Source organism: Heptranchias perlo, chromosome 24 (genome assembly GCF_035084215.1).
Source record: "Heptranchias perlo isolate sHepPer1 chromosome 24, sHepPer1.hap1, whole genome shotgun sequence".
NCBI lineage: Eukaryota > Metazoa > Chordata > Chondrichthyes > Hexanchiformes > Hexanchidae > Heptranchias > Heptranchias perlo.
This window is the reverse complement of record NC_090348.1, coordinates 16,902,210-16,928,782: the sequence shown is the minus strand read 5'-3', so window position 1 is coordinate 16,928,782 and position 26,573 is coordinate 16,902,210. Positions and strand designations below refer to the sequence as shown.

The 26,573-nt window shown below is 43.2% G+C and overlaps 1 protein-coding gene across 1 annotated transcript in view; it reads right to left on the bottom strand.

Annotated features, from left to right (window-relative positions):
• The window catches only part of LOC137341480 (mucin-2-like), a 336,358-nt gene that overhangs the window by 181,140 nt on the left and 128,645 nt on the right, over positions 1–26,573 (bottom strand). The window contains 16 exon segments of the mRNA XM_068004585.1: positions 108–443; positions 2,768–2,830; positions 3,496–3,555; positions 3,841–3,887; positions 4,132–4,459; positions 5,076–5,135; positions 5,789–5,848; positions 13,062–13,121; positions 14,958–15,002; positions 18,479–18,510; positions 20,132–20,273; positions 20,694–20,819; positions 22,334–22,490; positions 22,587–22,826; positions 23,846–24,037; positions 24,178–24,282. Of these exon segments, the coding sequence (XP_067860686.1) occupies positions 108–443; positions 2,768–2,830; positions 3,496–3,555; positions 3,841–3,887; positions 4,132–4,459; positions 5,076–5,135; positions 5,789–5,848; positions 13,062–13,121; positions 14,958–15,002; positions 18,479–18,510; positions 20,132–20,273; positions 20,694–20,819; positions 22,334–22,490; positions 22,587–22,826; positions 23,846–24,037; positions 24,178–24,282 (2,053 nt within the window).

Genomic DNA, 26,573 nt, shown 5'->3' with positions numbered 1-26,573 from the left:
ATTACAGCTTCTAACAATTCTAATTTTTGATCTCCTTGACATAATTAGACAGATTTGATTCAACACACTGAGGATATTATTATGTCATATGTAAATTTCTCATTTACCAGGTGACGTGGTTGCACTGCTGGTTGTTGTGGGCCCTGGTTTCTCGCAGCAAACTCGAATCCGGTAGTCAAAACAAAGCTTGGTCTCCTCCAAAGAACTTTTCGAGACTATACAGACGAGCCCTGTGTCTTTGTTGCACGTCACATTGTCTGGTGACTCACTTATCGGCCTCTCAGGGTGATCAACAAATTGACACTGAATGTTACTAATTTCATCAGAAGAAGAAGAACACAGCTTATTGCTTATGGGGTCTATCAATTCAGAATCGCCCGGGCTGGCAATAGAAGGTGTATGTTCATTAAACCAGGGGGACCATTCGCCATGGCAGACGACCTCTGTAACAGAAAAGGAGGAGAACATGAACTAATCAAAAATGGGAAACATCAATATGAGAGCAGCAAGGCAACATTTGCAAAGTGTTTCAAAAGAACTCTTTCATGGTACTGGACAAGAACAGGACAGGCCAGAATATTAGCAACCACAACATGTCAAGGGGAACTACTTTTGACAATAGTTGAAAATAATTCTGTTGGAATTTGGAAGTATGCAGCATACGAGTATCAGTATGAAATGCAATTTGTACGTTTTATTGGCAGGTTGGAAAATTATTGTAAAAAAGTTGAGTGTGAGAATAAATAGAGACTAAGGGGTCAATTTTCGGATGGGCGAGCGGGTGTGTTCGTTACGGGGGGGCTCCTAAAATTGGGGATTTCTGGAGCGGGTCCAGAGCTTGGCTTCAACGCCCCCACTTCCGGGATCCCCAATGACGCGAATCAGTGTGCGCGCAGCCCCCGCATGCGGGACCCCCACAGGCAATCCAAGCCAGCGGGATCCCACTTTAGATCATTATCTGGGTACTTGAGGTCGTTTACAGACCTCATTAGTTGGAGATTTTAGGAGGATTCGGATTTTGGACTACCCAGAGCGTGTTTCCCATGCTGGGGGAAACACTCCCTGTTTAAATAGACTTGTTGCAGCCAGCAGCCAGTGGCAGCTGCAAAGGTCCATTTAAGAGGTGCGGGGTAAACACTCATTCATTGCAGCGGGGCACTCTGTCACCTCAGACAAAGTTTTGCCTGCCACACCGTTGTCTCCACACTCCAAATTATTAAATCATACCCTAAACTCTGCAGTCCAAACATATTTACCTACTTTGTGGACCCCCTCACACTCACACCGTCAGGATGGGGGTCGGGGGGGTTCCATTGCTGCATTCATCACTCCATTGCAGGACAACATCACCAGCCTCGCCAGGCATGCCGTCCACCTCCGCCACGTGGAGCGACACAACACAGTGCTGCGCAACAGGCACCTGCACAAAGTAGTCGTGTAACTGCACATACACCCACTGTAGGGTGACCCAATGGGTGGCATTAAGGGTGTTCATGGAGAACCTTATGAAAGGGCATTATTGCACAAGCCAGTCAAGAATGGCCAAGACGTGGCAGTAGTGGTGACAATTTCATATGTAATGTGAGTTGATCAGAAATCAAATATAAGTAAAAACCATGACAAACCTTCAAACACTCTTGTGCATCCCTTTCACGCTCACGACATGTTTTCCTTCCGTTTCCTACTACACATACGTGATGCATGCCCTGTGGCTGCAGCACAGGTAGTGGCAGGTGGGGTGAGGCTGACCGTGAAAGAGATGCACGAGAGGGTGAGTTTGAAACAGAGCCATGAGATTGTATGAGGATTGGGTTGAGTGGTAGTGGTGGGATGAGTACTGGCGAGGTGAGTAAGTGCAGGTAAGATGAGCATGAGCTTTGAGTAGGTGTGAGGAGTGATGTGATAGAGTGGTGTTGGCAGTGCAGAAGGAGATGTGGGGTGGGGGCGGTGATGTGGCAGACGAAGTGTAGGGGAATGAGTAAGTGTACTCACTTCGGCTGACATACTTAGGTCATTGAAGCCCCTCCTACACTGCATGCAGGTGTGTGGTACGTTGGTGGTGCTGGTGACCTCCTCTGCCACCTCGAGCCAGGCCTTCGTGGTGGCAGAGGCAGGCCACTTCCTCCCGTCCGCCGGGGAGAAGATCACTGTCCACCCCCTCCTCCTCACCCCATCCAGTAGGACCTGGAGTGAGGCATCATTAAACCTGGGAGCAGCCTTCTCCCTGGGCTGCTCCATGCTGTAACTTCGGCACTTTTCTGCAGCATCAGTCAGTGGAGGACTGCCCCTTTAAATAGGGCTCCTCCAGCTGACAGCCTATGATGCGGGTGCGCAGTCCGCCCGCTGCGCTGCTTTCCAGCGCGATGTCCGGAGCCCAAGGTAAGTGGCTTCAATTTACTAACGATCTCGTGTGGAACCCATCGATTTTACTGGTCGGGTTACCCAGGTGCCCAGTCGACCCACCGCTGCCAACCCGCCTCCCTCCTAATATCGGGCCTGAAGTCAGGCAAAAGGGTACAGAAAAGAGAAATTCTACAGTTAAAACTGGTAGAATGTTAACTGTTCTTCAGAGGTGAGGTTTTCACAAAACTGCTTTTGTCATTGTTGTGAAATTGCCATTGCCTGCAGATTGAGATGTACTGAACTTGTCAAATTATTCCATCACAAAGGAATGGGCTAAGAGTCTACAGGACTGAAATAATAGTTGAAAAAAGTGCATTTGTGTCAAAAGACTTGCTGGTCTATATTGAAAGAAACCATCACTTACCAGTTGTGGAACTGGCAGTAGACACAGTGGTGGTTGGTGTCCCTTTTGTTGTCGTCGTCACTTCTGAAGAAAAAGAAAAATATTCAAAACCACTGCACTCCAAAGGCAATTCCTGCAGCATTAAGAGAGTTTCACCTGTAGGTTACTTCATTGATAATAAGGCATATTGAAGAAATTATTGACTACAGCCACTAACTAGGTCTCCATACTACAAATACAAATGATCAAACATAAACACGAGACAGACAAATCAATATTTGCATATTTGGTTGTGTTTCCAAAGAACTATTTTAAGATATTGGACAAAAGAAGAAAGTTGAAGAATATTAACAATCAGAACATGCCAAGGGGAACATCCTTTGCCAATATTTGGAAATGATTCTGTTGGAATTTGAAAGTATGCAGAGTACCATCAGCAACATGAAATGTAAATTGTACGTTTAATTCAAAAGTCAGGACAATATTGCAAAGATGTTGAGTGAAAGTTGGTGAGCGAGTTGAGAATAAGAGAGACAGAGGCGTGAACAAACATGGTCACAACATTGCTCCTCGGGCACAGCCTCTGGTTCAGCTTTATTCAAATTGTTAACTTTTAAACCATTACTCTCGGGAAGCAATGGGCTAAATATCTAAAAGGGGTGAAGTTGTATTACTTGAAGTTGAAGTTGATACAAGATAACTTGTGTCAAAGATCTTGCTGCTGTATATCGATCGAAACCATCACTCACCTGGTGTGGAGGCCGTAGTGGATCCGGTTGTAGTTTCTGTCACTGTTGTAGTGATTCCTTCTGAAGAACAAGAAAAATAATCAAAACGACTGCACGACAACGTAAATACCTACAGTATTCCTGCAGAGTTCCACCATAGAAATTTTTATTGCTCTTGCTGCACAAGTGATATTGGAAAAACGATCTGCTGATTCAGATGTCTTTAAATTTTCAAACATTTCCACCCCAAAGGAAGGATCAACAAGACTGAACTAATAGACTGACATTGCCGGAAAGCAAAATTTGAGAAAAGCACACTGGTGTGAACAGACTCGCTTGTGTATATTGAAAGAAGACATCACTTACCTGTTGTAGTAGTGCCAGCTGTGGTTGTTGTCCCTTTTGTCGTAGTTCTCCCTTTGGAAGAAAAAGAAAAACATTAAAAACCACTGAACTCCAACTTCAATTCCTGAAGTACTGAGAGAGATTCACCAGTAGGTTATTTTATTGATACTAAGGCACAAATGATGAGGAAATTGTTGATTACAGCTTCTCGCAATTCTAATTTTTGATCTGCTTGATGAAATTAGACAGATTTGATTCAACACACTGAGGATATTATTTTGTCATATGTAAATTTCTCATTTACCAGGTGACGTGGTTGTACTGCTGGTTGTTGTGGGTCCTGGTTTCTCGCAGCAAACTCGAATCCGGTAGTCAAAACAAAGCTTGGTCTCCTCCAAAGAACTTTTCGAGACTATACAGACGAGCCCTGTGTCTTTGTTGCACGTCACATTGTCTGGTGACTCACTTATCGGCCTCTCAGGGTGATCAACAAATTGACACTGAATGTTACTAATTTCATCAGAAGAGGAAGAACACAGCTTATTGCGTATGGGGTCTATCAATTCAGAATCGCCCGGGCTGACAATAGAAGGTGTATGTTCATTAAACCAGGGGGACCATTTGCCATGGCAGACGACCTCTGTAACAGAAAAGGAGGAGAACATGAACTAATCAAAAATGGGAAACATCAATATGAGAGCAGCAAGGCAACATTTGCAAAGTGTTTCAAAAGAACTCTTTCATGGTACTGGACAAGAACAGGACAGGCCAGAATATTAGCAACCACAACATGTCAAGGGGAACAAATTTTGACAATAGTTGAAAATTACTCTTTTGGAATGTAAAAGTACGCAGCATACGGGCATCAGCATGAAATTGTACATTTTATTGGCAGGTCGGAAAAATATTGTAAAAAAGTTGAGTGTGAGTTTAAATAGAGACTAACTGAGACTGAAGGCTGCAGAAAAGAGAAATGTTAAAGTTACTATTGGTAAAACATTAACTGTTCTACTCTTCAGATGGGACAAGTTCTTAGGGGAGAGGTTTTCACAAAACTGGTTTTGTCATTGTTGTGAAAGTGCCATTGCTTGCAGATGAGATGTACTGAAATTGTCAAATAATTCCATCACAAAGGAATGGGCTCAGGGTCTTCAGGACCGAACTAATAGACCGGCATTGCCTGAACGCCAAAGTTGAAAAAAGCACACTTGTGTCAAAAGACTTGCTGGTCTATACTGAAAGAAACCATCACTTACCAGTTGTGGAACTGGCAGTAGACACAGTGGTGGTTGGTGTCCCTTTTGTTGTCGTCGTCACTTGTGAAGAAAAAGAAAAATATTCAAAACCAACTGCACTCCAACTGCAATTCCTGCAGCATTAAGAGAGTTTCACCTGTAGGTTACTTCATTGATAATAAGGCATGAAGAATGAGCTTATTATTAACTACAGCTGCTAACTAGATCTCCTTACTTCAAATACAAGAGGGCAAACATAAACACGAGACCGAAAAGCAAAATTTGCATAATTGGTTTCAATTCAAAAGAGCTGTTTCAAGATACTGAACAAATGAAAAACGGGCTGAATGTTAACAACCAGAACATGTCAAGGGGAACATCCTTTGCCAATATTTGAAAATGGTTCTTTTTGAATTTGATAGTAAGCAGAGTACCATCAACATGAAATGTAAATTTTACGTTTCATTCAAAAGTCAGGGAAATAGTGCCAAAAAGTTGAATAAATGTTGGTGAGTGAGCGCATAATAAGAGAAACAGAGGTGTGCTCAAACATGGACACAACATTTCTCCTCGGCAGAGCCTCTGATCTAATAGTTAAGTTATCAGGAAGAAATGGGCTAAATATCGACAGTGTGAAGTAATGGACTTCCACTGTCTGGGAGATGATTTTGATAAAAGGTAACTTTTGTGTCACTGGTCTTGCTACTGTATAATCGAAAGAAGACATCACTCACCCGGTGTGGAGGCAGATGTGGATCCGGTTGTAGTTGCTATCAGTGTTGTCGTGATTCCTTCTGAAGAATAAGAAAAATAATCAAAACCATGACACTACAACATAAATTCCTATATTATTCCTGTAGAGTTCCACCATAAGACTATTTTGTTGCTGTCGCTGCAAAAGTGATGTTGAAAAAACTAACTGCAGATTCAGATGTCTTTAACTATTCAACTATTTCCACCCAAAGGGAATGGGCTATGGATCCACAAGTGTGAGCTAATGGATTGGTATTGTCTGGCTGCCAAATTTCAAAAAGTTCTCTTGTGTTAAAAGACTTGCTCGTGTGCACTGAACAAAGACATCACTCAGCAATTGTCGGACTTGCAGTAGACCGAGTTGTGGAATCGATCAGGGAGCTGTCTCCTTTTCTGGGTCACCGCTGGTTAGTGCACAGTAGGTAAGCTGTCAATTTGAAATGTACTTCCCATAATCAGTTTGCCAATTAGCATGCAGGAAATCAGGCATTGCTGCAGATTCTTTACGGCCTGCAGCAAATTAAAAAGGAAGTCAATTTTCATTATGGCCAAATTGGAAAACGTAGAGTGTGAAGCTGGAGGAAGAGATCTGCGACAGGAAAGGTTCCAGCAAAGCATTGAGTTCTTCAGATTCAGATTCATGTGGAGGTGCCATTGGAGCAAGTTGATGAGAAGAAGAAAGTATCCTTCCCCTTGGATGGATGTTGCGTTGCAAGGTGAGTTGTTGAACACGAGCTGACACAGCATGTGACTGCGTGCAGCTTCAGCACCAGAAAGTAGAAAGTAATTTAATGATCTCACCATGAATGCCAAAATAAGACTCCCCTTCACATCCTTCACTCTTTCTGTGCAGCCCCAACAGGATCTTACTTTCACCACTGCAAAATCAATCCTTTCTCATGATTATGTATCAGTCAGCAAGGAAGACGTCACTGCACATTTCATTCTGCTGTCATACAGACTCTGAAAAGTTGGCTAATTCCCTCATAACTATTCCTTCCTCTTGGCCTAGCTTGCTGCTTCTTCCGCTGATCATGCACCATGCACACTATGGTAAGCAGGCTTATACATCCGAGGGTTGAATGTCCTGGCCCGGGACCATATTTACCTGCTTCCACTTCTCTTGCAGGAAAATTTTGTGCACAACAGGATGTGGGCAACCAGGAAGCCCTGCTACTCTACAAACCCTCATCCCTATGGCAGACCCTGCTATTGACGTAATGGGAAGAGATACAACAGTCAACGTCGGACATGGCTAATCAGGAGGCCTGATGTCAACAGTGGGGTTGGGGGCATCTTCCCTTTCTGCTTAACTCTTTCAGACATACACTCACTCACCTTCTGAACATGACAACCTGATATGACATATTGTTACCAGTGATCTGGCAACTTTTTGCCATTGATTCTACATTCTAATCCTTATCCCTCTCTCCTTTTACTGGGTCCATTATAAAACTTGGATACTAGTGCCAGACAAAGTGAAGATGAATACCTTGATAAGAATGCACTGTCAGTTAATCTTACCACACCAAGGATAAGAGACACCAACTTGACTCAGTGAGTTTGAGGGGAATGCACTGGGGGTTTACCAAGCACAAGTCAACAGGAATAGTTAGAAGTGCCAAGAAAGGTCAAGGGAAGCGCTAACTGAAGGGCCAGCTCACGCTCTAACAGAAATGCAGAGTTCAGGGGCCCAGTATTTAGAAAATAGTTATTTCTGTGCACCAACAGAAAGGTCATTTCTGTGTATTTCGAGCTACCTGCTACTTACCATGATAGCTCTGTGCAGCCTCTCAGCAGTGCGGGTAGCATTGGCTGCACGGAGAATGAGGAAGCCCGAAATGGGGCGTGCTCAGTGCATGCCATCGGCAGCCTGCACCTCTTAAAAGGTGCAGGTGCACATTTCAAATGGGACATGCACAGTCCACTCGGAGGAGGGAAAGAAGGCCGGAAAGATGGCAGGACCGGCATGAGGGAGGGCACTCGCTTCTCCATGATGACCCGGACGTCCTGGTGGAGGGAGTGGACAAAAGGAGGGCCAACATGTACCCGCAGGGTGGGTGAAGACCCTCCAGACTCCAGCTCCGCAGGCATTGGGAGGCTGTGGCCCAGGAAGTCAATGCCAAGAGCATTGCACCACACTCGTGGGTGCAGTGTCGAAAGAAGTTCAATGATTTGACACGAGTGGTCAAGGTGAGTGAATACAAGTGTCAAGTGGCATATCCTACCAACTGCACCACTGCTCCACGCATCACAACCCCATCACCCACCCACCAACAAACACTGTCCATCCATACAGAATGCTGCACTCAGCAGGCTGCATCTCACCCGCACATAGTACCACACTTGCAGGCCACACAACCACCACTCACAGGTCACGCACACTAGCAGCTATTCAACCATGACAGGCACATCACCCAGACACATTGCAGGAGACTCACTGACACACTGCTCTCTGACTTGCAGGAGAAGGTGGTGCATAACAGCCAGCAGCAGGAGAGACCTGAGGGAGGACGGGCACGCCTACACGTCCTCACCCCCTTGGGGGAGTCAGTGCTTTGGAATTATTTTTTTTTTTATTCGTTCACGGGATGTGGGCGTCGCTGGCGAGGCCAGCATTTATTGCCCATCCCTAATTGCCCTCTAGAAGCTGGTGGTGAGCCGCCTTCTTGAACCGCTGCAGTCCGTGTGGTGACGGTTCTCCCTCAGTGCTGTTAGGAAGGGAGTTCCAGGATTTTGACCCAGCGACAATGAAGGAACGGTGATATATTTCCAAGTCGGGATGGTGTGTGACTTGGAGGGGAACGTGCAGGTGGTGATGTTCCCATGTGCCTGCTGCTCTTGTCCTTCTAGATGGTAGAGGTTGCGGGTTTGGGAGGTGCTGTCGAAGAAGCCTTGGCAAGTTGCTGCAGTGCATCCTGTGGATGGTACACACTGCAGCCACAGTGCGCCGGTGGTGAAAGGAGTGAATGTTTAGGGTGGTGGATGGGGTGCCAATCAAGCGGGCTGCTTTATCTTGGATGGTGTCGAGCTTCTTGAGTGTTGTTGGAGCTGCACTCATCCAAGCAAGTGGAGAGTATTCCATCACACTCCTGACTTGTGCCTTGTAGATGGTGGAAAGGCTTTGGGGAGTCAGGAGGTGAGTCACTCGCCGCAGAATACCCAGCCTCTGACCTGCTCTCATAGCCACAGTATTTATATGGCTGGTCCAGTTAAGTTTCTGGTCAATGGTGACCCCCAGGATGTTGATGGTGGGGGATTCGGCGATGGTAATGCTGTTGAATGTCAAGGGGAGGTGGTTAGATTCTCTCTTGTTGGAGATGGTCATTGCCTGGCACTTGTCTGGCGCGAATGTTACTTGCCACTTATGAGCCCAAGCCTGGATGTTGTCCAGGTCTTGCTGCATGCGGGCTCGGACTGCTTCATTATTTGAGGGGTTGCGAATGGAACTGAACACCGTGCAGTCATCAGCGAACATCCCCATTTCTGACCTTATGATGGAGGGAAGGTCATTGATGAAGCAGCTGAAGATGGTTGGGCCTAGGACACTGCCCTGAGGAACTCCTGCAGCAATGTCCTGGGGCTGAGATGATTGGCCTCCAACAACCACTACCATCTTCCTTTGTGCTAGGTATGACTCCAGCCACTGGAGAGTTTTCCCCCTGATTCCCATTGACTTCAATTTTACGAGGGCTCCTTGGTGCCACACTCGGTCAAATGCTGCCTTGATGTCAAGGGCAGTCACTCTCACCTCACCTCTGGAATTCAGCTCTTTTGTCCATGTTTGGACCAAGGCTGTAATGAGGTCTGGAGCCGAGTGGTCCTGGCGGAAACCAAACTGAGCATTGGTGAGTAAGTGCCACTTGATAGCACTGTCGATGACACCTTCCATCACTTTGCTGATGATTGAGAGTAGACTGATGAGGCGGTAATTGGCCGGATTGGATTTGTCCTGCTTTTTGTGGACAGGACATACCTGGGCAATTTTCCACATTGTCGGGTAGATGCCAGTGTTGTAGCTGTACTGGAACAGCTTGGATTATTGGCCAGGCCGTCGCTGGCCGTGACCACATGCCGCGCTGGAGGTCCTGTGAAGGGGTTCTCTGCATAGCTAATACTCCTTCTCCTTTCCCACATCTCCATCCTCCCATAACTCATGTGCTGTAGATGCTGTCAGCACGCACGTCTTACTTGCTCCTCTCCCCACTCCACAACTCAACCTGTTTCCCTTTGACATTGCAGATACCCAAGAACAGGTGGCGGCACCGTCCGAGGAGGAGGAGGAGGGGGAGGGGGAGGACACTGAAGCCACACTGTCACTCAATCTGACACTTGCATCCACCAGCTCAGAGACTGACACTGCGCGTCCATTAGAGGCTCGGTTAGAGGAGGGATCTGCATTTGGTGAGACACAGAGCACAAGTGCGCAGGAGCCGGGACAGGGGGAACAGATACCACAAGTGCCAGCTCGCCAGAGGGCGAGGTCGCTCACTAGTTCTGCTGCAGAGGAGTCAGATGAGGACTTCGATGGGCCAGGCTACAGCAGACGGCTGATGGGCGTACACCACCAAATGTTTGCGCACAATGAGAAGGGGCATGGAGGAGTCCAGCTCCAACTTGGCACAGGGCTTTGCGCAGAGCTTGGTGCCAATCCTTTCCAACATGGAACGGGTGGTCACCTCCATCAGCACACCTGTGGAACCCACCATGATGCGGCGTCTGATGGCCGATGTCGTGGCTTCCATTGCAGCACAGACTGATGTCATCAAAGGTCTGCAAGCTATGGTTGCTGCTCAGACTGTTGCAATAGAAGTTCAGACTGCTGCTATGGAAGCTCAAACTGCTGCTATCGTGACTCTGGGGACCACTGTGGAACGGGACTTCCTGGGCATCACAGCACTCCAGCAATCCGTTCTCCAGCTGATTACCAGGAGTGCTGAGGCACCGCCCTGTGCAAGTAGCAGTGGCGCCATGGCAGTCGGACCTGCTGTCCTCTCTCAGGATGACAGCATTCCTGCTCCCACCCCTGCAACTCTGCCAGTGCCCCTGTTGTTGTCTATCGGCCAGCCAGGCCAGACTGCTACAGCCCATGCGTTCCCAGCCGAGAGCTGCTCAAGGTCGTCCTCCAAGGCCATCTGCACGCTCCTCCATTGAAGCCAGCAGTCTCCCACCACCCATGCTCCGGCCACTCGTGCACTTCGTAGGAGCGCTAGGATAGGTAAAGGCACACGAATAACAGGCACTAAGGCAATGCACAAGGGTGAATAGTTCTGTTCTGTTTTCATAATTTGATTTGTTAGTTGATAAATGTGACTTTGAATTTGCATTTGGTGGTGGTTTTTATCTGTGCAATGAGCTGAGAGGGAAACCAATGTGTAATCAGATGGAGGGCGATTTGATGGTCGTGGGGGAGCGGACAGGTAGGGGATGTAGGTCTGTTGGTGAGTTGAGGGATGTAGTCAACATTATCGATAGCAGGCACGGATTAGGCGAGCACGCAGAGCCCTCCGCTTCCTCCGCTTCCTCATCCGACTCCTCCCCATCCTCCTCCTCAGCCTCTTCCTCCTCAGCCTCCTCCTCCTTCACCTCTGGCATTGGTGGCAAGGGCTGGTCCCTCATGATGGTGAGATTGTGCAGCATGCAGCATACCACCACAAATCTGCCCACCCGGTCAGCGGAGTGCTGCAGGGCTCCTCCAGACCGGTCCAGGCAGCGGAAGCGTTTTTTCAGGGAGCCTATGATATGCTCCATGATGTTGCGTATGGCAGCATGGCTCTCATTGTTGGCCTGCTGTGCATGTGTACATGGGTCTCTGACTGGTGTCATGAGCCACGACATGAGAGGCTAGTCGTTGTCACCCAGGAACTAGCCTTTGACTTGCTGAGGAGGGTGAAAGATAGCTGGCAAGTTGGACTGCCGCAAGACGAAGGCATCGTGGCTGCTCCCAGGGTAACGAGCACGACCTCTATGATTCGATGCGTGTGGTCGCACACCAGCCGCACGTTCAGGTAGTGGAAGCCCTTTCGGTTGACGGAGACGGCCGAGTTGATATGTGGAGCACGCAGGGCAACATGCGTGCAGTCAATGGCACCCTGCACATGGGGAAGCCAGCAATGCGAGCGAATCCCTGTGCTCGCACTTTCTACTTGTTTCTGTCAAGAGGGAAGGTGATGAACTTGTTCCTCGTCTCTTACAGTGTGTCTATGATCTCCTTTATGCAGCAGTGCACTGCATACTGCGAGATGTTGCACATGTCGCCAACAGAGGCCTGAAATGATCCTGAGCCGTGGAAGTTCAGTGCCATGGTTACCTTCACAGCCACAGGCAATGCTGTCCTTGCCCTGCTCTGAGGTTGCAGTTGTGACCGTACCAGTTGACAGATCTCGGTCACGGCTTCCTTGGTGAAGCTCAGCCGTCAGATGCAATCCTCCTCGGTCATGTTGAGGTAAGAGAATTGGTCCTGGAAGGCCCTCATTGGATACGGCCTCCTGCTCAGTGCCCTGCGCCTCCTCGTCCTCCGTCTCCTTGCAGCTTGACCTGCTCTGCATGGCCTCTCTGCATGCTTCCAGTCATGCTCAATGCCCACTGGGAGCCCTAGCAGACCACCCATGGTTGGCAGTAATGTTGTTCAACTACGGTTGTAACTTTCTGAACCACTCTGAAATGTACTCTTGGAACTCTCAGTAACTATAGGGAGCTTCAAAAAACACATCCTATTCCATCAGCAGCCTGAAGCAATAATCCAGCAATTAACCTGCAACACCTGCATAGTCACTTTAAATAGCGCTGGTAGGGGGGGGGGGGGGGTCCTCCAGGCATTATAAGACATGTTCAGGTGTGCGTGGTTAAGACTGTGCATTGAGTTGAGTGTTAAGGTCCAAAATGGTGTCTAGCACTTTAAATCAGCGTTGCTCACTGATTGTACTTTACGTGCTACCAACATTCAGTATTTGCGCATGCACTAGTACCTATACCAAGATGGCGTCCAGCGCACATCACGCAGGAAACGTGCGTGTGCAGCCAAGACGCCATCTTGGCACTTCGGGAGGCAGTGTAGCGCGAAATAACGGGCTCTACTCGGCTCTATTTCTAGTCCATTTTGTCCTCAAAACTATGGTCCCATCAAGAAGGAATGGATTAAATAGTTAAAAGAGTGAAATTCTGGTCTTTCCCTACTCTGGAGGTTGAAGATGGGATAAAAGTATAATGAGTCAGGAGTCCAGTTTATATATATTGAAAGAAACCATTACTCACCAGTTGTAGAACTGGCAGTAGAACTAGTTGTGGCTGTGGTCCCTTTTGTTGTTGTTGTTCCTTTTGAAGAAAAAAACCAAAATATTTGAAGCCACTACACTCACAACAGTTTCTAGAGTATGTAGAGGGGTAGATTTTCAATGGAAATGAGAATTGGGCAGTTTTTGTAATGGACGGCAGATCCACAATGCCAGTTTTGCACCCGGGCGGCATGTTGAAAATTTATCACACAGAGTTTCAACAACAAAAATCTTTTATTGATACTGGTCAACAAATAATGCTGAAAACATTAACTGTAGCTATTAACTATTATTGCTTTGTGTGCTTGATATTATTACCCATTCAAGGTGTGTAACTTTTATCAGGCAAATATGTTTTAAGACATCGGGCTGATCATATATACCTCTCCATGCCTCCTTTTAAGGTTCAAGATCCCAAGCATCTCCATTTTTTCCTCAGAACTCAGATCTCGAAGACTAGGGATCAGTCTTGTGGCTCTTCTCTGCACCACCTCCAACATTTGAATGTTTCCCTTGTGTTTCAGTGACCAGAACTGGACATAATACACAAGGCGTGCTCCATCTACAGCCTTATACAGTTTTGACTTCTGACTCGCATGCTACTGTTTTGATTATATAGTTCAGTATTCTATTGGCTGTGTTGATTTCTGCTGTGCATTGGTTGGACATGCTGAGATTCAAATCTGCTAAGACTCATATGTCTCTTTCAACTTCATCCTTAGCTACTTAATGCCACTCATGGAGTATGTACGTTGCCCATTTTTGTTTCTGATGTCAGTCATTTATGCCTGTCTTTACTAAATTTCATCTGCCATTGTTCTGTCCACTTATATATTTTGTCTAATTCAATCTGTAATGTCTGAGCTGCCTGCTCTGACTCCACTGACCCTCCTAGTTTATCTGAGACTAAGTCATGAATGTAAATTCATACATGGAGGTAGCAAATTCCATGTGCATGTCATATTATCGCGCTCTCTATCCTTGATGCTTCTTCTCCAAGAGATAGGAGTGCACAACCAAAGGGATTTGGATGCCCATCTTAAGAATTATATATTGGCCTTGGAGAAAGTCAGGTGACAACTTATCAGGATATTACCTGGAATGAAGGGACTGAGTTACCAGGAGAGGCCTGGTAAACTTGGGTTATATTGCCTGGAGATATGTTGGTTAGAGGCCTAGGATTTACATGAGGAGACAGGAGATGGGGAAGTTACAATAATCTATGGTGAGAAGGCTGGAAAAAAAAGCAAAAATATAGCAGTACCAATGCTGTAAAATGTCTCTTACTAGTTGTGGAACATGATGTGGAGATGCCGGTGATGGACTGGGGTTGACAATTGTAAACAATTTTACAACACCAAGTTATAGTCCAGCAATTTTATTTTAAATTCACAAGCTTTCGGAGGCTACCCCCTTCCTCAGGTGAACGATGTGGAAATAGTTGTGGAACAGGCAATAGACTCAGCTGTGGTCAAAAACAACATGATTATCTATATCTATTAAAGTGTTTTACTGTAAGTTATCTACACCACAGCTATAAAGATAATAATGGGAAATGTGCAGTTCTTAACTGAATCTGCCTGTAATTTAATCCCTCCCTGATAGATATTTCTATTCAACATGCATATTTTATGTTAGAAGAGACAGAGATCACGATGATGGTTTATGAACTATTGACCTTTGACTCCTGAAACATAAAAATATGCAAATTGAATGGAAATCTATCTATCATAATGTCACTGTTCTATTTTCCAGCAGGAATTGGCTACATGGTTAGATCGGTGAAATGATGGCCTTCAATGGGTCTTGAGCACATCTGTGTCAAAAGCCTTGTAATATATATATATATATATATATAAAAGAATTCATCACTTACCAGTTGTGGAGCTGGTGGTTGTCACAACTGTTGTAGTTGTTATTTCTGAAGAACAAGAGAAACAGTCAAAGTACTGAAGACAGCACTTACAGATTTTTACCATATGCCAATTTTAATTTTATTCTTGTGCAAGTAAGGATGAAAAAAATAACAACAGCTATTAAATAGATCCACTTGTTGATTTGTCTGCTTATTTTTTTAAAATTCATTCTCAGAATGTGGGTGTTGCTATCAAGGCAGGCATTGAAAAATGCTGCTTTATTTGGCACGCTAAGGCACCTGTCCTAGAGGAGAATAGTGCAGCATGCCTGGAAAGAGGTGGCAGCTTCGGTCAACACTATCTCCAGCCCCTGAAACACCTAGCAACAAATGTGGAAGAAAATGACAGGCTGTAGAATCATAGACGTTTACAGCACTGATCCCACTGCCCTGCTTTCTCCCCGTGGCCCTATTTCATCCACTGTTTCAAATATTGATCCAATTTTCTCTTAAAAGATGCAATATTCTCAGCCTCAACCACTCCCTGTGGTGAAGCGTCCCAAGCTCCAACAACCTTCTGTGTAAAGAAATGTCTCCTGACCTTTCTCCCCAGCTTCATAATGACAATTTTAAGAACCCTGCCCAACGGTACCATATAGCAGATGGGTGGTCCAAAAATGAATGCCTTAGAGTCTTGTCTTTCTAAACATTGCCTATTTACTGGTGCCCCTCAGCAGGGCACGCATCCAAGCTGCAATATACCACTCTCACATTGACATCTCAAAAGGGCTCCACAAAAACAATGGCTGGGAATTTCGTTGGAACAGCTCCCGCTTCACCAGGAGCGTGGCAGAAAGCCCGTGTAATTGTGATTGCCAGCACCCTTCTTGCAAAGTTATGGCAGTGGAGCATGAGCAGCTCCAAGGACACTCCTGGCCAATCCTTCCAACACAACGTGGTCGAATGATGTGTGTTCATTTATTCACACACGTGATTGAAGGAGGCTATCTATTTTGGTGTCACTGTACGTACTTCTAGCATCTCAACACGACTTCTTGGCTTATAAGAGATGGGAGCAAAGGCAGAATGTGAGACAAGCACAAATGGTCCATCCACTTACAGCTTGTTAGGAACTCACACTGGGTATTATTGGTGAAAAGAGCTTTGATGATTTAGGGGAGGGTGAAGCTAGTGGCCTCCTCCAAGTTGACCTTGGAGTTGCTCATGTTCCGTTGCCATCACTCATTCTCAAGGGGCCATCAGTGGTTTGTTTTCAGCTAAATTTCTGTAATTTCAAGCATTAGGGGCAGAAAACACTGGTGGTAGTAGTTTATAGGCCTCCTAACATTAGCTATACCGTTGGACAGAGTATTAATCATGAAATAATAGGAGCTTGTAACAAAGGTAATGCAGTAATCATGGCGGACTTTAATCTTGATATAGACCAGGCAAACTAAATTGGCAAAGGTAGTTTGGAGGATGTGTTCATGGAATGCATTTGAGATGGTTTCTCAGAGCAATATGTCATGGAACCAACCAGAGAACAGATTATTTTAGATCTTGTATTGTGTAATGAGACAGGGTTAATTAGTAAACACACAGTAAACAACCTCTGGGGAAGAGTGATCATAATATGATAGAATTTCACATTGAGTTTGAGAGTGATGCACTTAAGTCTGAAACTAGAGTCCTAAGCTTAAATAAAGCCAATTACATAGGTATGAGGGGCGAGTTGGCTAAGGTAGATTAGGAAATTAAATTAAAGGGTGTGACGGTTCAAAAGCTGGGCAAACGTTTAAAGAAATATTTCAATATTCTCAACAAATATACATTCCATTGAGAAATAAAAACTCCACAGGAAAAGTGACCCACACGTGGCTTACTAAAGAAGTTAAGGATAGTATTAGGTTAAAAGAAGAGGCCTATAATGATGCCAAGAAGAGTAGTAAGCCTGAGGATTGGGAAAGTTTTAGAAACAAGCAAATGATGACCAAAACATTTATAAAAATGGAGGAATTAGAATATGAAAATAAACTAGCAAGAAATATAAAAACGGATTGTAAGAGCTTCTACAAGTATGTAAAAAGGAAGAGAGTAGCAAAAGTAAATGTTGGTCCCTTGGAGGCTGACACAAGAGAAATTATAATGGGGAATCAGGAAATGGCAGATGTGTTAAACAAATATTTTGTATGTGTCTTCGGATTTTCAAAAGTCATTCGATAAGGTGTCACATAAAAGGTTGTTGCGCAAGATAAGGGCTCATGGGTCTAGGGGTAACATATTAGCATGGATAGAGGATTGGTTAACGGACAGAAAACAGAGAGTAGGGATAAATGGGTCATTTTCAGGTTGGCAGGCTGTAACCAGTGGGGTGCCGCAAGGATCGGTGCTTGGACCTCAGCTATTTACAATCTATATTAATGACTTGGATGAAGGGACTGAGTGTAATGTATCCAAGTTTGCTGACGATACAAAGCTAGGTGGGAAAGTAAGCTGTGAGAAGGACATAAAGAGTCTGCAAAGGGATATAGACACGTTAATGGAGTAGGCAAGAAGGTGGCAGATGGAGTATAATGTGGGGAAATGTGAGGTTATTCACTTTGGTAGGAAGAATAGAAAAACAGAGTACTTTTTAAATGGTGAAAAACTATCAAATATTGGAGTCCAGAGAGACTTGGGTGTCCTGGTACAAGGAACAAAAAAGTTAGCATGCAGGTACAGCAGACAATTAGGAAAGGAAATGGCATGTTGGCCTTTATTGCAAGGGGGTTGGAGTACAAGAATAAGGAAGTCTTATGACAATTGTACAGGGCTTTGGTAAGACCTCAGCTGGAGTACTGCATACAGTTTTGGTCTCCTTATCTAAGGAAGGATATACTTGCCTTAGAGGCAGTGCAATGCAGCTTCACTAGATTACTTCCTGGGATGAGAGTGTTGTCCTATGAGGAGCGGTTAAGTAGAATGGGCCTTTACTCTTTGGAGTTTAGAAGAATGAGAGATGATCTCATTGAAGCATATAAGATTCTGAGGGGGCTTGACAGGGTAGATGCTGAGGGGTTGTTTCCCCTGGGCTGAGAGTCTAGAACTAGAGGGCATTGTCACAGGATAAGGGGTCGGCCATTTAAGACTAAGGTGTGGAAGAATTTCTTCACTGAGGGTTGTGAATCTTTTGAATTCTCTACCCCAGAGGGCTGTGGATGCTGAGTTGCTGAGTATATTCAAGACTGTGATAGATAGATTTTTGGACTCTAGTGGAATCAAGGGATATGGAGATCAGGCAGTAAAGTGGAGTTGAGGTTGAAGATCAGCCATGATCTGATTGAATGGCGAAGCTGGCTTGAGTGGCCATATGGCCTACTCCAGCTCCTATTTCTTATGTTCTTACATTGTTATTTTCTTTAACGTGTTATTTAAAAATTAAATTGGTATGTTGCACTAGCTATTGTATTGATATGATGTAACTATATATCCTTGAGGATACCACCATATTGATCTATTATAGAACACACATTAACTGTATACTAAAATAAAAATTTACTTACTTGTACATGTAACATTTCCATTGTTGCATTTACTGTAAAACAAAAGAGGAAAAGACTTCAGATCATTGTCTCAGCCCCCTGGCCCACACTGCCCCTAGTGCAAGCACAGTCACGCCAAGAAACCTGGGAATTTCAATGCACTTCTCCCGCAAGCACTGTGGAATCAAAATGTACAGTGGCTTCATAAAGTAGATATGCGATTGTACATCCCATTTGTACAATGGCTTCATAAATGTGTCTTCAGCATCCAATAAAAAGGTAAAAAAAAACATTTTTGTTCTAATTCTTATTAACAAAAACCTGAATGAAATATTTTAATTATATTTACTTTTTTGATTGAATTATGTAAAACTGTTGGCACCAAACATTGTAGCCCATTGGGGTATTTGTAGATGTTGCTGATATTTTTCTCTGTCATGTCAACGATGATGGTGTAGGCAAATGCAAAAAACTTCATTGCGGCACCTATCTACTAGTGGAAATACTTCTCATACATATCTTTTGTTATCTTGTTAACAATGTTTATATATTTTTAAGTCAACGGTAACGACAAAACATCCAGCCCTGATATTCCCTCCTGCTCCATGCGTAGGTACTAAATGCACTGCATGTGACCTGACCTGACCTGAACTGCCTGGAATTGTGGGTTCATATTATTTGTAAGGCATTGACATGTTCATGGCTGGGGGGGGGGGGTCTGCACCCAGAATTGGGGACAGAAAGCCAGTCACTGCTTCAAGCCTCAAGAGATCCACAGCGGCAATAATGGCCACTGTCTCTGGGGCCCTGTGGCTTCTGTCCAACACAGCAGTTAGAAGGGCTCCAGCCTGTGAATTCAATGAGTCCATGTGTGGAAAGAAAAACACATGTTTTTAGGCCTCCTTGAGCTTGTCCTCTCAGAGCCTCCAATATGACAGGGCCTGGCACAAGTGCTACTGACAGTCTCTTTTGGTGCCTCTCCATATGGGCATCCAATCAACATTCCTAGAATGAATTGTGGGGGGAGTGTCATTAGGCCCCTCTCCCCTCACCTCATGCCATCACAATGCCTGCACTATTGTAGGTGAAGACTCTTCATATCCCCTTGGATACACTGGAAATCTCAGGGTAACGTGTAGGAGGTACAAACCCCAGCATCACAGGTCTCTGTCTCTGACCACAACGAGCATCTCAGCTATGCCAATTCTATTCTCATCCTATGCTCACACACACACAAAACATGATTCACAAAACAGATATCAAAAGTCTCCTCAAAACCTGCTTCTTCATTCATGCCTTTGATTACTTCCCCTGACTCTTCTCCCAACTCCTGCTCAGTATCCACTTCCTTCTAAATTTTATGATATTCTTTGGAAACGTTCCATAGAATTTCAAGTTGCTGTTGTTGCGATGGGGGGAGGGTACTGTAGTTTAATTTTTATCTGGATGATCTTGGATCGGCCAAATGGCTTTCCTATCTATAGATATGCCCATATCTGTCTTGTGATCTTAAGTTCCACTGAGTAAAACGTGTTCCAGCATGTGAGTTATAATTCACGACAATCAAAAGTAACCCACCGTTCACCCATATTTAATTACAATTCTAACTTTTACATTGTACATTAGAAGCAGAGATTGGTGAAATAATGAAATTCTTTTTTATGGATACTTTACCATTCTTCACAGTCATTCATTGTTGTTTCACCTGGATGCAATATTTCTCCATTATAATAACATGTGCATTGAGTTATGTTAACGCACTTCATTGTATTCTCATCCAAATAAGGAGCACTCTTTGGGCACTTTGCATAACAGCCTATATTAAATAACAAAAAGCAGTGTGTGATGTTAACAATTTCTGAATTATATAGTCACTGTTGAACCTATCTACGCTTATAGTCACATTATATCTGTGCTTACAGTAAGTCATGGGATTCCAAACTTTTTTTCCCATTTATGATTCTCCCACAGATAATTAGTTATTCGGAATGATAATCAGTACCTCAAAATTGTCAAATCCCATTAAATATTGAGCAAATTAAAGTTATTTTGTTTCATAGAAATTATCAGAAATATTCTTTTACATTTTTATCAAGCTGTAGAATATATATGACAAAAGTAATAGCATAATGATTTCATGTGAAAGAAATGCTAATTATTAACTAAACATAAAATATATAATCACAAAAATAGGAATACTATCTTAGATATAAATGGATAATAATGTAGTTTAAACCTTCAAGTATTGGAGAGAACTTCTTTCCAATGTAATGGCCCGAGCATGTTTTTGTTGTTAATGTTCCACATGGATGATAGTGCCAGCTGCACTCATCAGGTCTGTTATAATAGTCACAATATACAGCTGCAAAATTGGAGTTAATATGTAGTCACATTTATTCTGTTTGGTCAATTAAAGCAAATTACATAATCAATGAAAAAATCACATAAAATCTTAATATTGTGAAAATATTGTTTATTATAGAAACAGAAGGAAACCATTTGACCCAAGGAGCTGGCTATAAATTTTATGTTAGAAAAGGCAGCTTTATCTTCTTAATCCAAATTCCTTGCTTTTTTTTATATCCCTTAATACCTTTACTAAGTATTTAGCTTCTTTTTAAAGGCTTGATTGACTTTATATCCACGCCCTTCAGGGACAGTGCATTTCATATTCTCACAAGCCTTTGTGTAAAGAAATTATTTCTGGATTCATTTTTAACCAATCTAGCTCAAATTTAAGATTATATCCCTTTGTTCTGAATTCCCCAACTAATGGGAAGAATCAGTCCTTATCCACTCTGTCAATTTCCTTCATTATTTTAAACACCTTGGTTAGATCACCTCTAACCAACATATCTCCAGGCAATATAACCCAAGTTTACCAGGCCTCTCCTGGTAACTCAGTCCCTTCATTCCAGGTAATATCCTGATAAGTTGTCACCTGACTTTCTCCAAGGCCAATATATAATTCTTAAGATGGGCATCCAAATCTGAACACAGAAGGGCTGGTTCCATATTCCTATGTTCCCAATGGAAGTGTTGCTCAAAGAGATAGCATCAATTGAAATTGCAGGCACACAGCTTATGATTTTCTACCCATTAAAATAAATGGACAAAAAATCATAAATTACATACTTGCGATTTCTTGCAATGCACTCCCTATGAGCACAGAATTAGCCTTACTATTCCAAGAGAGGTCTCACCACTACTCGGTGTAACTTCAGTAGTAATTTTTGCTTTTCTATTGTATAACTCTTATGATGAAGCCCAGGTTTTTTGATTACTTTATGCACTTCCGAGCTATTTTTAATCACCCATCTCCCTGGACTTCTAAATCCCTTTGTTCATCAAATCTCCCAGCACTTATTTAAATTATAATCTTACCTGCCATTCTTATCTCCAAAGTACACTACTGTACATTTTGCTACTTTAAGCTTTCCAGTCATTTCATCTATCTTTGTCGCTAAGCAATTTTCTTCTGTCTTCTGCACATTTCACTATACATCCCAGCATACCTAACTATACTCCCTTCTATTCCCAAATCCAGGTCATTTCTATATAGTGAAAAGCTGGAACCCCAGTACCAATCTTTGGGGACATCACTTGACATTGTTCAACGACCCAACAATGTCCCTTTTATCCCAATGGCCGAGCTCCTAACCTATTTCCTATCCGTATCACATGGCTATCTCCAGTTCTCTATGCCTCAATTTGAGCTAGCAGTCTCTTGTACAGAGCAAAAGTAATTTTGCTCTGTATGTATTATTTTTACTGTGTTTGCTACATCCTGCAATAAACATCTGAGCCAATACATGCAAATATATATTAAATTATCATGACAAGTGCTCCTCAGTTATTATTAATGCAAATACTTACGGCACAAGTCTGGTGTTCTCCAGTTAATACAAACACCAGCTTTATTACAAGCTTCTGCATACACTGCAACAGCGGTACAGAAACCCAGATATTTCCCTTCCAAGTCACAGGCACAAGCTTCTTGAACACAGGCGTCATAGTATGGGGTTGGGTCAACCTGATAAGAATGTTGTACCACAGTGTCAGAAGTCACAAGAGTACCTTGCAAGAGGCTTCACTCCAATTAAAAGTAATATATTAGACTATATCTCACCTTTTTATGGCATTTTTGAAATATTGCATCCTTCATTATGCTGCACTTCCTTTGAGCCCATGCTAAACAGTAGGGGTTTCTTTCACAAGGGAATGTTTGATTTATTGTGTCAGAACATGACAGTGAAGACTTCCAGCTATTTCCAAATTCCAAAGTGCTGGTCACTAAAGAGTTTCCTTTAGTTGTTAAATCATCTGCAACATCACCATTGAAATTTCCACACAGACCACATATTTTGTTCTGAAATAAATATATATATATATATGTTAATTTTGTAAATCTTAATCAGTATAATATTGACATAGTTTTTAAATATTCAAGGGGGCCAATTTTAACGTAGTTCCCAAAATGGGCACGAAGCCAGCGGAGCATCTGCTCCCCCACCCGCTGGTACCAGTATGAGGCCCGAGCCATTTTGAGGCCTGGGCCTCGTGCTGTCAATGAGTTGTGAGTGCCAAGCAGGCACCTCGCTGCAGCTCACCGGTTCGCTGGGGATGGGCGAGAAAAGTGGCTGGCTCCCACATTGTGTCAGCCGGCGGGACCATCCTGGGAGGGGAGGCGATCTAAGGGGTGGGCCACAAAGAGGTCGACAACGCTATCCTCCATATCCAACATTATGACATCAGCTCCTGATGTGCTATGCTTTGTGCCAGGAACACAAAAGCAGGCAAGTTGCCCTTATGTTATTTCACCCAGCTAGCCATAGGGTTGATATTTTATTTTTGAGAATGATAAAAGATTATTCGTATATTTGTAATGAAACATGATAGTTGGCAGGTAGATGTCGTCTTCAAAAACAACTTTATAGAAGAACTAAAGCTTCTGCCGGGAAATTCTCATCCACCGAATAACCAAGTGTTTCATCCTTCAACTGTACAAAAACACTGTAACTCTGTGTGCTAACAGCGCTTGTGAGTTGCGGGAATCAATCAACTGCTTTAACTCACCTTCAGTGGCAGGATAGCTTTACTTTAACCCTTTTGATACAATTCTACATCACATCCCAAACTAGCACAAATTAAATGTATTATTTGTTTCCTCAGACCTGCTGAATATCCATGTATTTACTTTCAACATTCTGTAATCTTTATCACTATAATGTTCTACAGTATAATTGTACATAATATGAGATGAGGATCATTGTTTCTGCAAACAAACAAGTCCTTAATGCCTGCAATGGTTAGTATTTACTAATGTGTTTCTTGTATTAATAAATAAGTACAAATAAGGAAATATTAAGTTTTGAACCATATACATACCTTCCATCTTGGATCCAGTGTGATTGAAACTCTTGTGCGTTTGTCCCATATCACAGTGATGCCATTAGAAAATGTAAGGATTAAATAGAGGCCAACAGTGTGAAGTGAATAGGAATCATCTTTGCACTGGGTTTGACCATGAGACTTCTCGGCTCTAACCACTCTTCCATCAATTAGATTGAATTCTTTACCCTAAAAGAATCCCAATGATTTATAATGTGTTTAAAATAATGCATGTTTACAATTTACGTGTTAGAAATAAAGGCAAATATTGTAATACAACATTTTAGATCATTTTAGTAATTACAGATTAATAAACTAGAAACACATACCTCAAGTAAAATTCTGATATTTCTTGAACATGTCACTCCATTTTCACAGCATGGGACACTCTCGATTATTATTTGGAGTGTGCTATTTCCTTGATTGCATCGATCCTAAAGACAAAAGTGAATCACAAATGGAATTTGCATGGTGGTACTCTAACATAGTTTAATAATTAAGCTAATTCAATAATTTGTAGGTTTATAACATATCAATATGATGAATATTGCATCACAATAATGCTTGTAAATTCACAATAAAAGAAGGTCCCAGCTAAATAAAGAGCAAATAACACTATTACTGTAGTTTACTATCCTTAAGTATAGATGCAATAAAATGACTGTAAGAGAACCTGAATTTGGTCAAATCAATGTGGTTTGGATGCCCTGTAATTTAAAAAATAGCAACACATATATAGAAGGATAAAATATCCCTTGCACTTGTCTGAGGTCATTTCCTTTAATGTCCAAAGATTTCGATCCCCACTTCTCATTATGCAGTACTGCATTAACAGTGGCAGGTGATTTTCTACCAGCCGTGCAATTTTCTAGAATACAGTACTCAAAAGCAGTGGGAAAGTGTATACAGTAATGAGTAACCACCAATGGGAAGGGGAGGTCAGAGAGCCTGAACAATAAGTGTAGGTCAGATTGCAAGGATGGGACTGTCATCTGGAATCCCTTCCAATGACATCGATACATGTGGCTACAGAATGTGATCAAACTTTTTACCACAAAATATGGATTTAGTAAATGTTTTATATCCATCACTAATTCTTAGCAATATAATAATTCAGAGGTTCATACAAACCTAGATGTGACTCTTTGCTAAAGGAGATATATTCTCCTTTCTAAAAATTACAAAGTCTGCCATAGATAGATATCTGTATCTATCTATCAAATTCTTGACATATTTAAAGTAAACTAGTTAATGACTATATTAAAATTGGACACAAAAGAATTTTATACAAATGCGCTAACTGGTGCGCTGCCAGAGGAGATTTAATTCTTTGAGGTTTTATATCCTTGGACAAAAAGGAACTCCTCAGATGACCAGTGTGTAAGTGCACCCACCGAGTGTGGTGGTGAGCCATACTGAGCAAAAGGTTTCCTTTTCATCTATCCTGAGTTAGCAAATCTTGAGGCAGTGAACCCTACAAATAACTTTCGTGTCCCTGGACTAATGAGGGGGAGAGGGGAAATCAGTCACGGTTAATTAATCGGTGAACTATAAGACCATAAGAGATAGGAGTAGGAGTAGGCCATTCGGCCCCTCGAGCCTGCTCCGCCATTTCATGAGATCATGGCTGATCTGATTTTTACCTCAACCCCACTTTCCTGCCCTTTCCCCATATCCTTTGACTCCCTTGCTGATCAAAAATTTGTCTAACTCAGCCTTGAATGTATTCAATGACTCAGTCTCCACAGCTTTTTGGGGTAAAGAATTCCAAAGATTCACGACCCTCTGGGAGAAGAAATTCCTCCTCATTTCCGTCTTAAACGGGCAACCCCTTATTCTGAGACTATGTCCCCTAGTTTTACATTCCCCCATAAGGGGTAACATCCTCTCAGCATCTACCCTATCGAGTCCCCTCAGAATCTTGTATGTTTTAATAAGATCTCCTCTCGTTCTTTTAAACTCCAATAAGTATAGACCCAACCTGTTCAATCTTTCCTCATAAGACAACCCTTCCATACCCGGAATCAACCTAGTGAACCTTCTCTGGACTGCCTCCAATGCAAGTATGTCCTTCCTTAAATAAGGGCACCAGAACTGTACGCAGTACTCCAGGTGTGGTCTCACTAGCACCCTGTACAGTTGTAGCATGACTTCCCTGCTTTTATACTCCATCCCTCTAGAAATGAAGGCCAATATTCCATTTGCCTTCCGGATTACCTGCTGCACCTGTATGTTGACTTTTTGTGTTTCATGTACGAGGACACCCAGATCCCTCTGTACCGCAGCATTTTGTAGTATTTCTCCATTCAAGTAATATTTTCCTTTTTTTATTTTTCCTCCCAAAGTGGATGACTTCACATTTTCCCACATTATCTGCAAGGTTTGTATTTGTAGAGACCAGGTAAGGAAAGGGACAATTACTACCCTATTGCCCTAAAACAATAGGGCAGTAATATTAATACCCTTAATATTAGGGTAGTATCAACTACCCTAATATTAACTGGGATACAATCAGTGTAAAAGGTATAGAGGACGCAGAATTCTTAAAATGCATTCAGGAGAACTTTTTTTAGCCAGTACGAAGCAAGCCCAACAAGAGGGGTCGGGGGGGGGGGGGGGGGGTGGGGGGGATAGTTCTGGACTTAGTTTTGGAGAATGAAGCTGGGCAGATGGAAGGAGTATTAGTGGGAGAGCATTTTGGGGAGGGCAAACAAGGCAAGGGAAT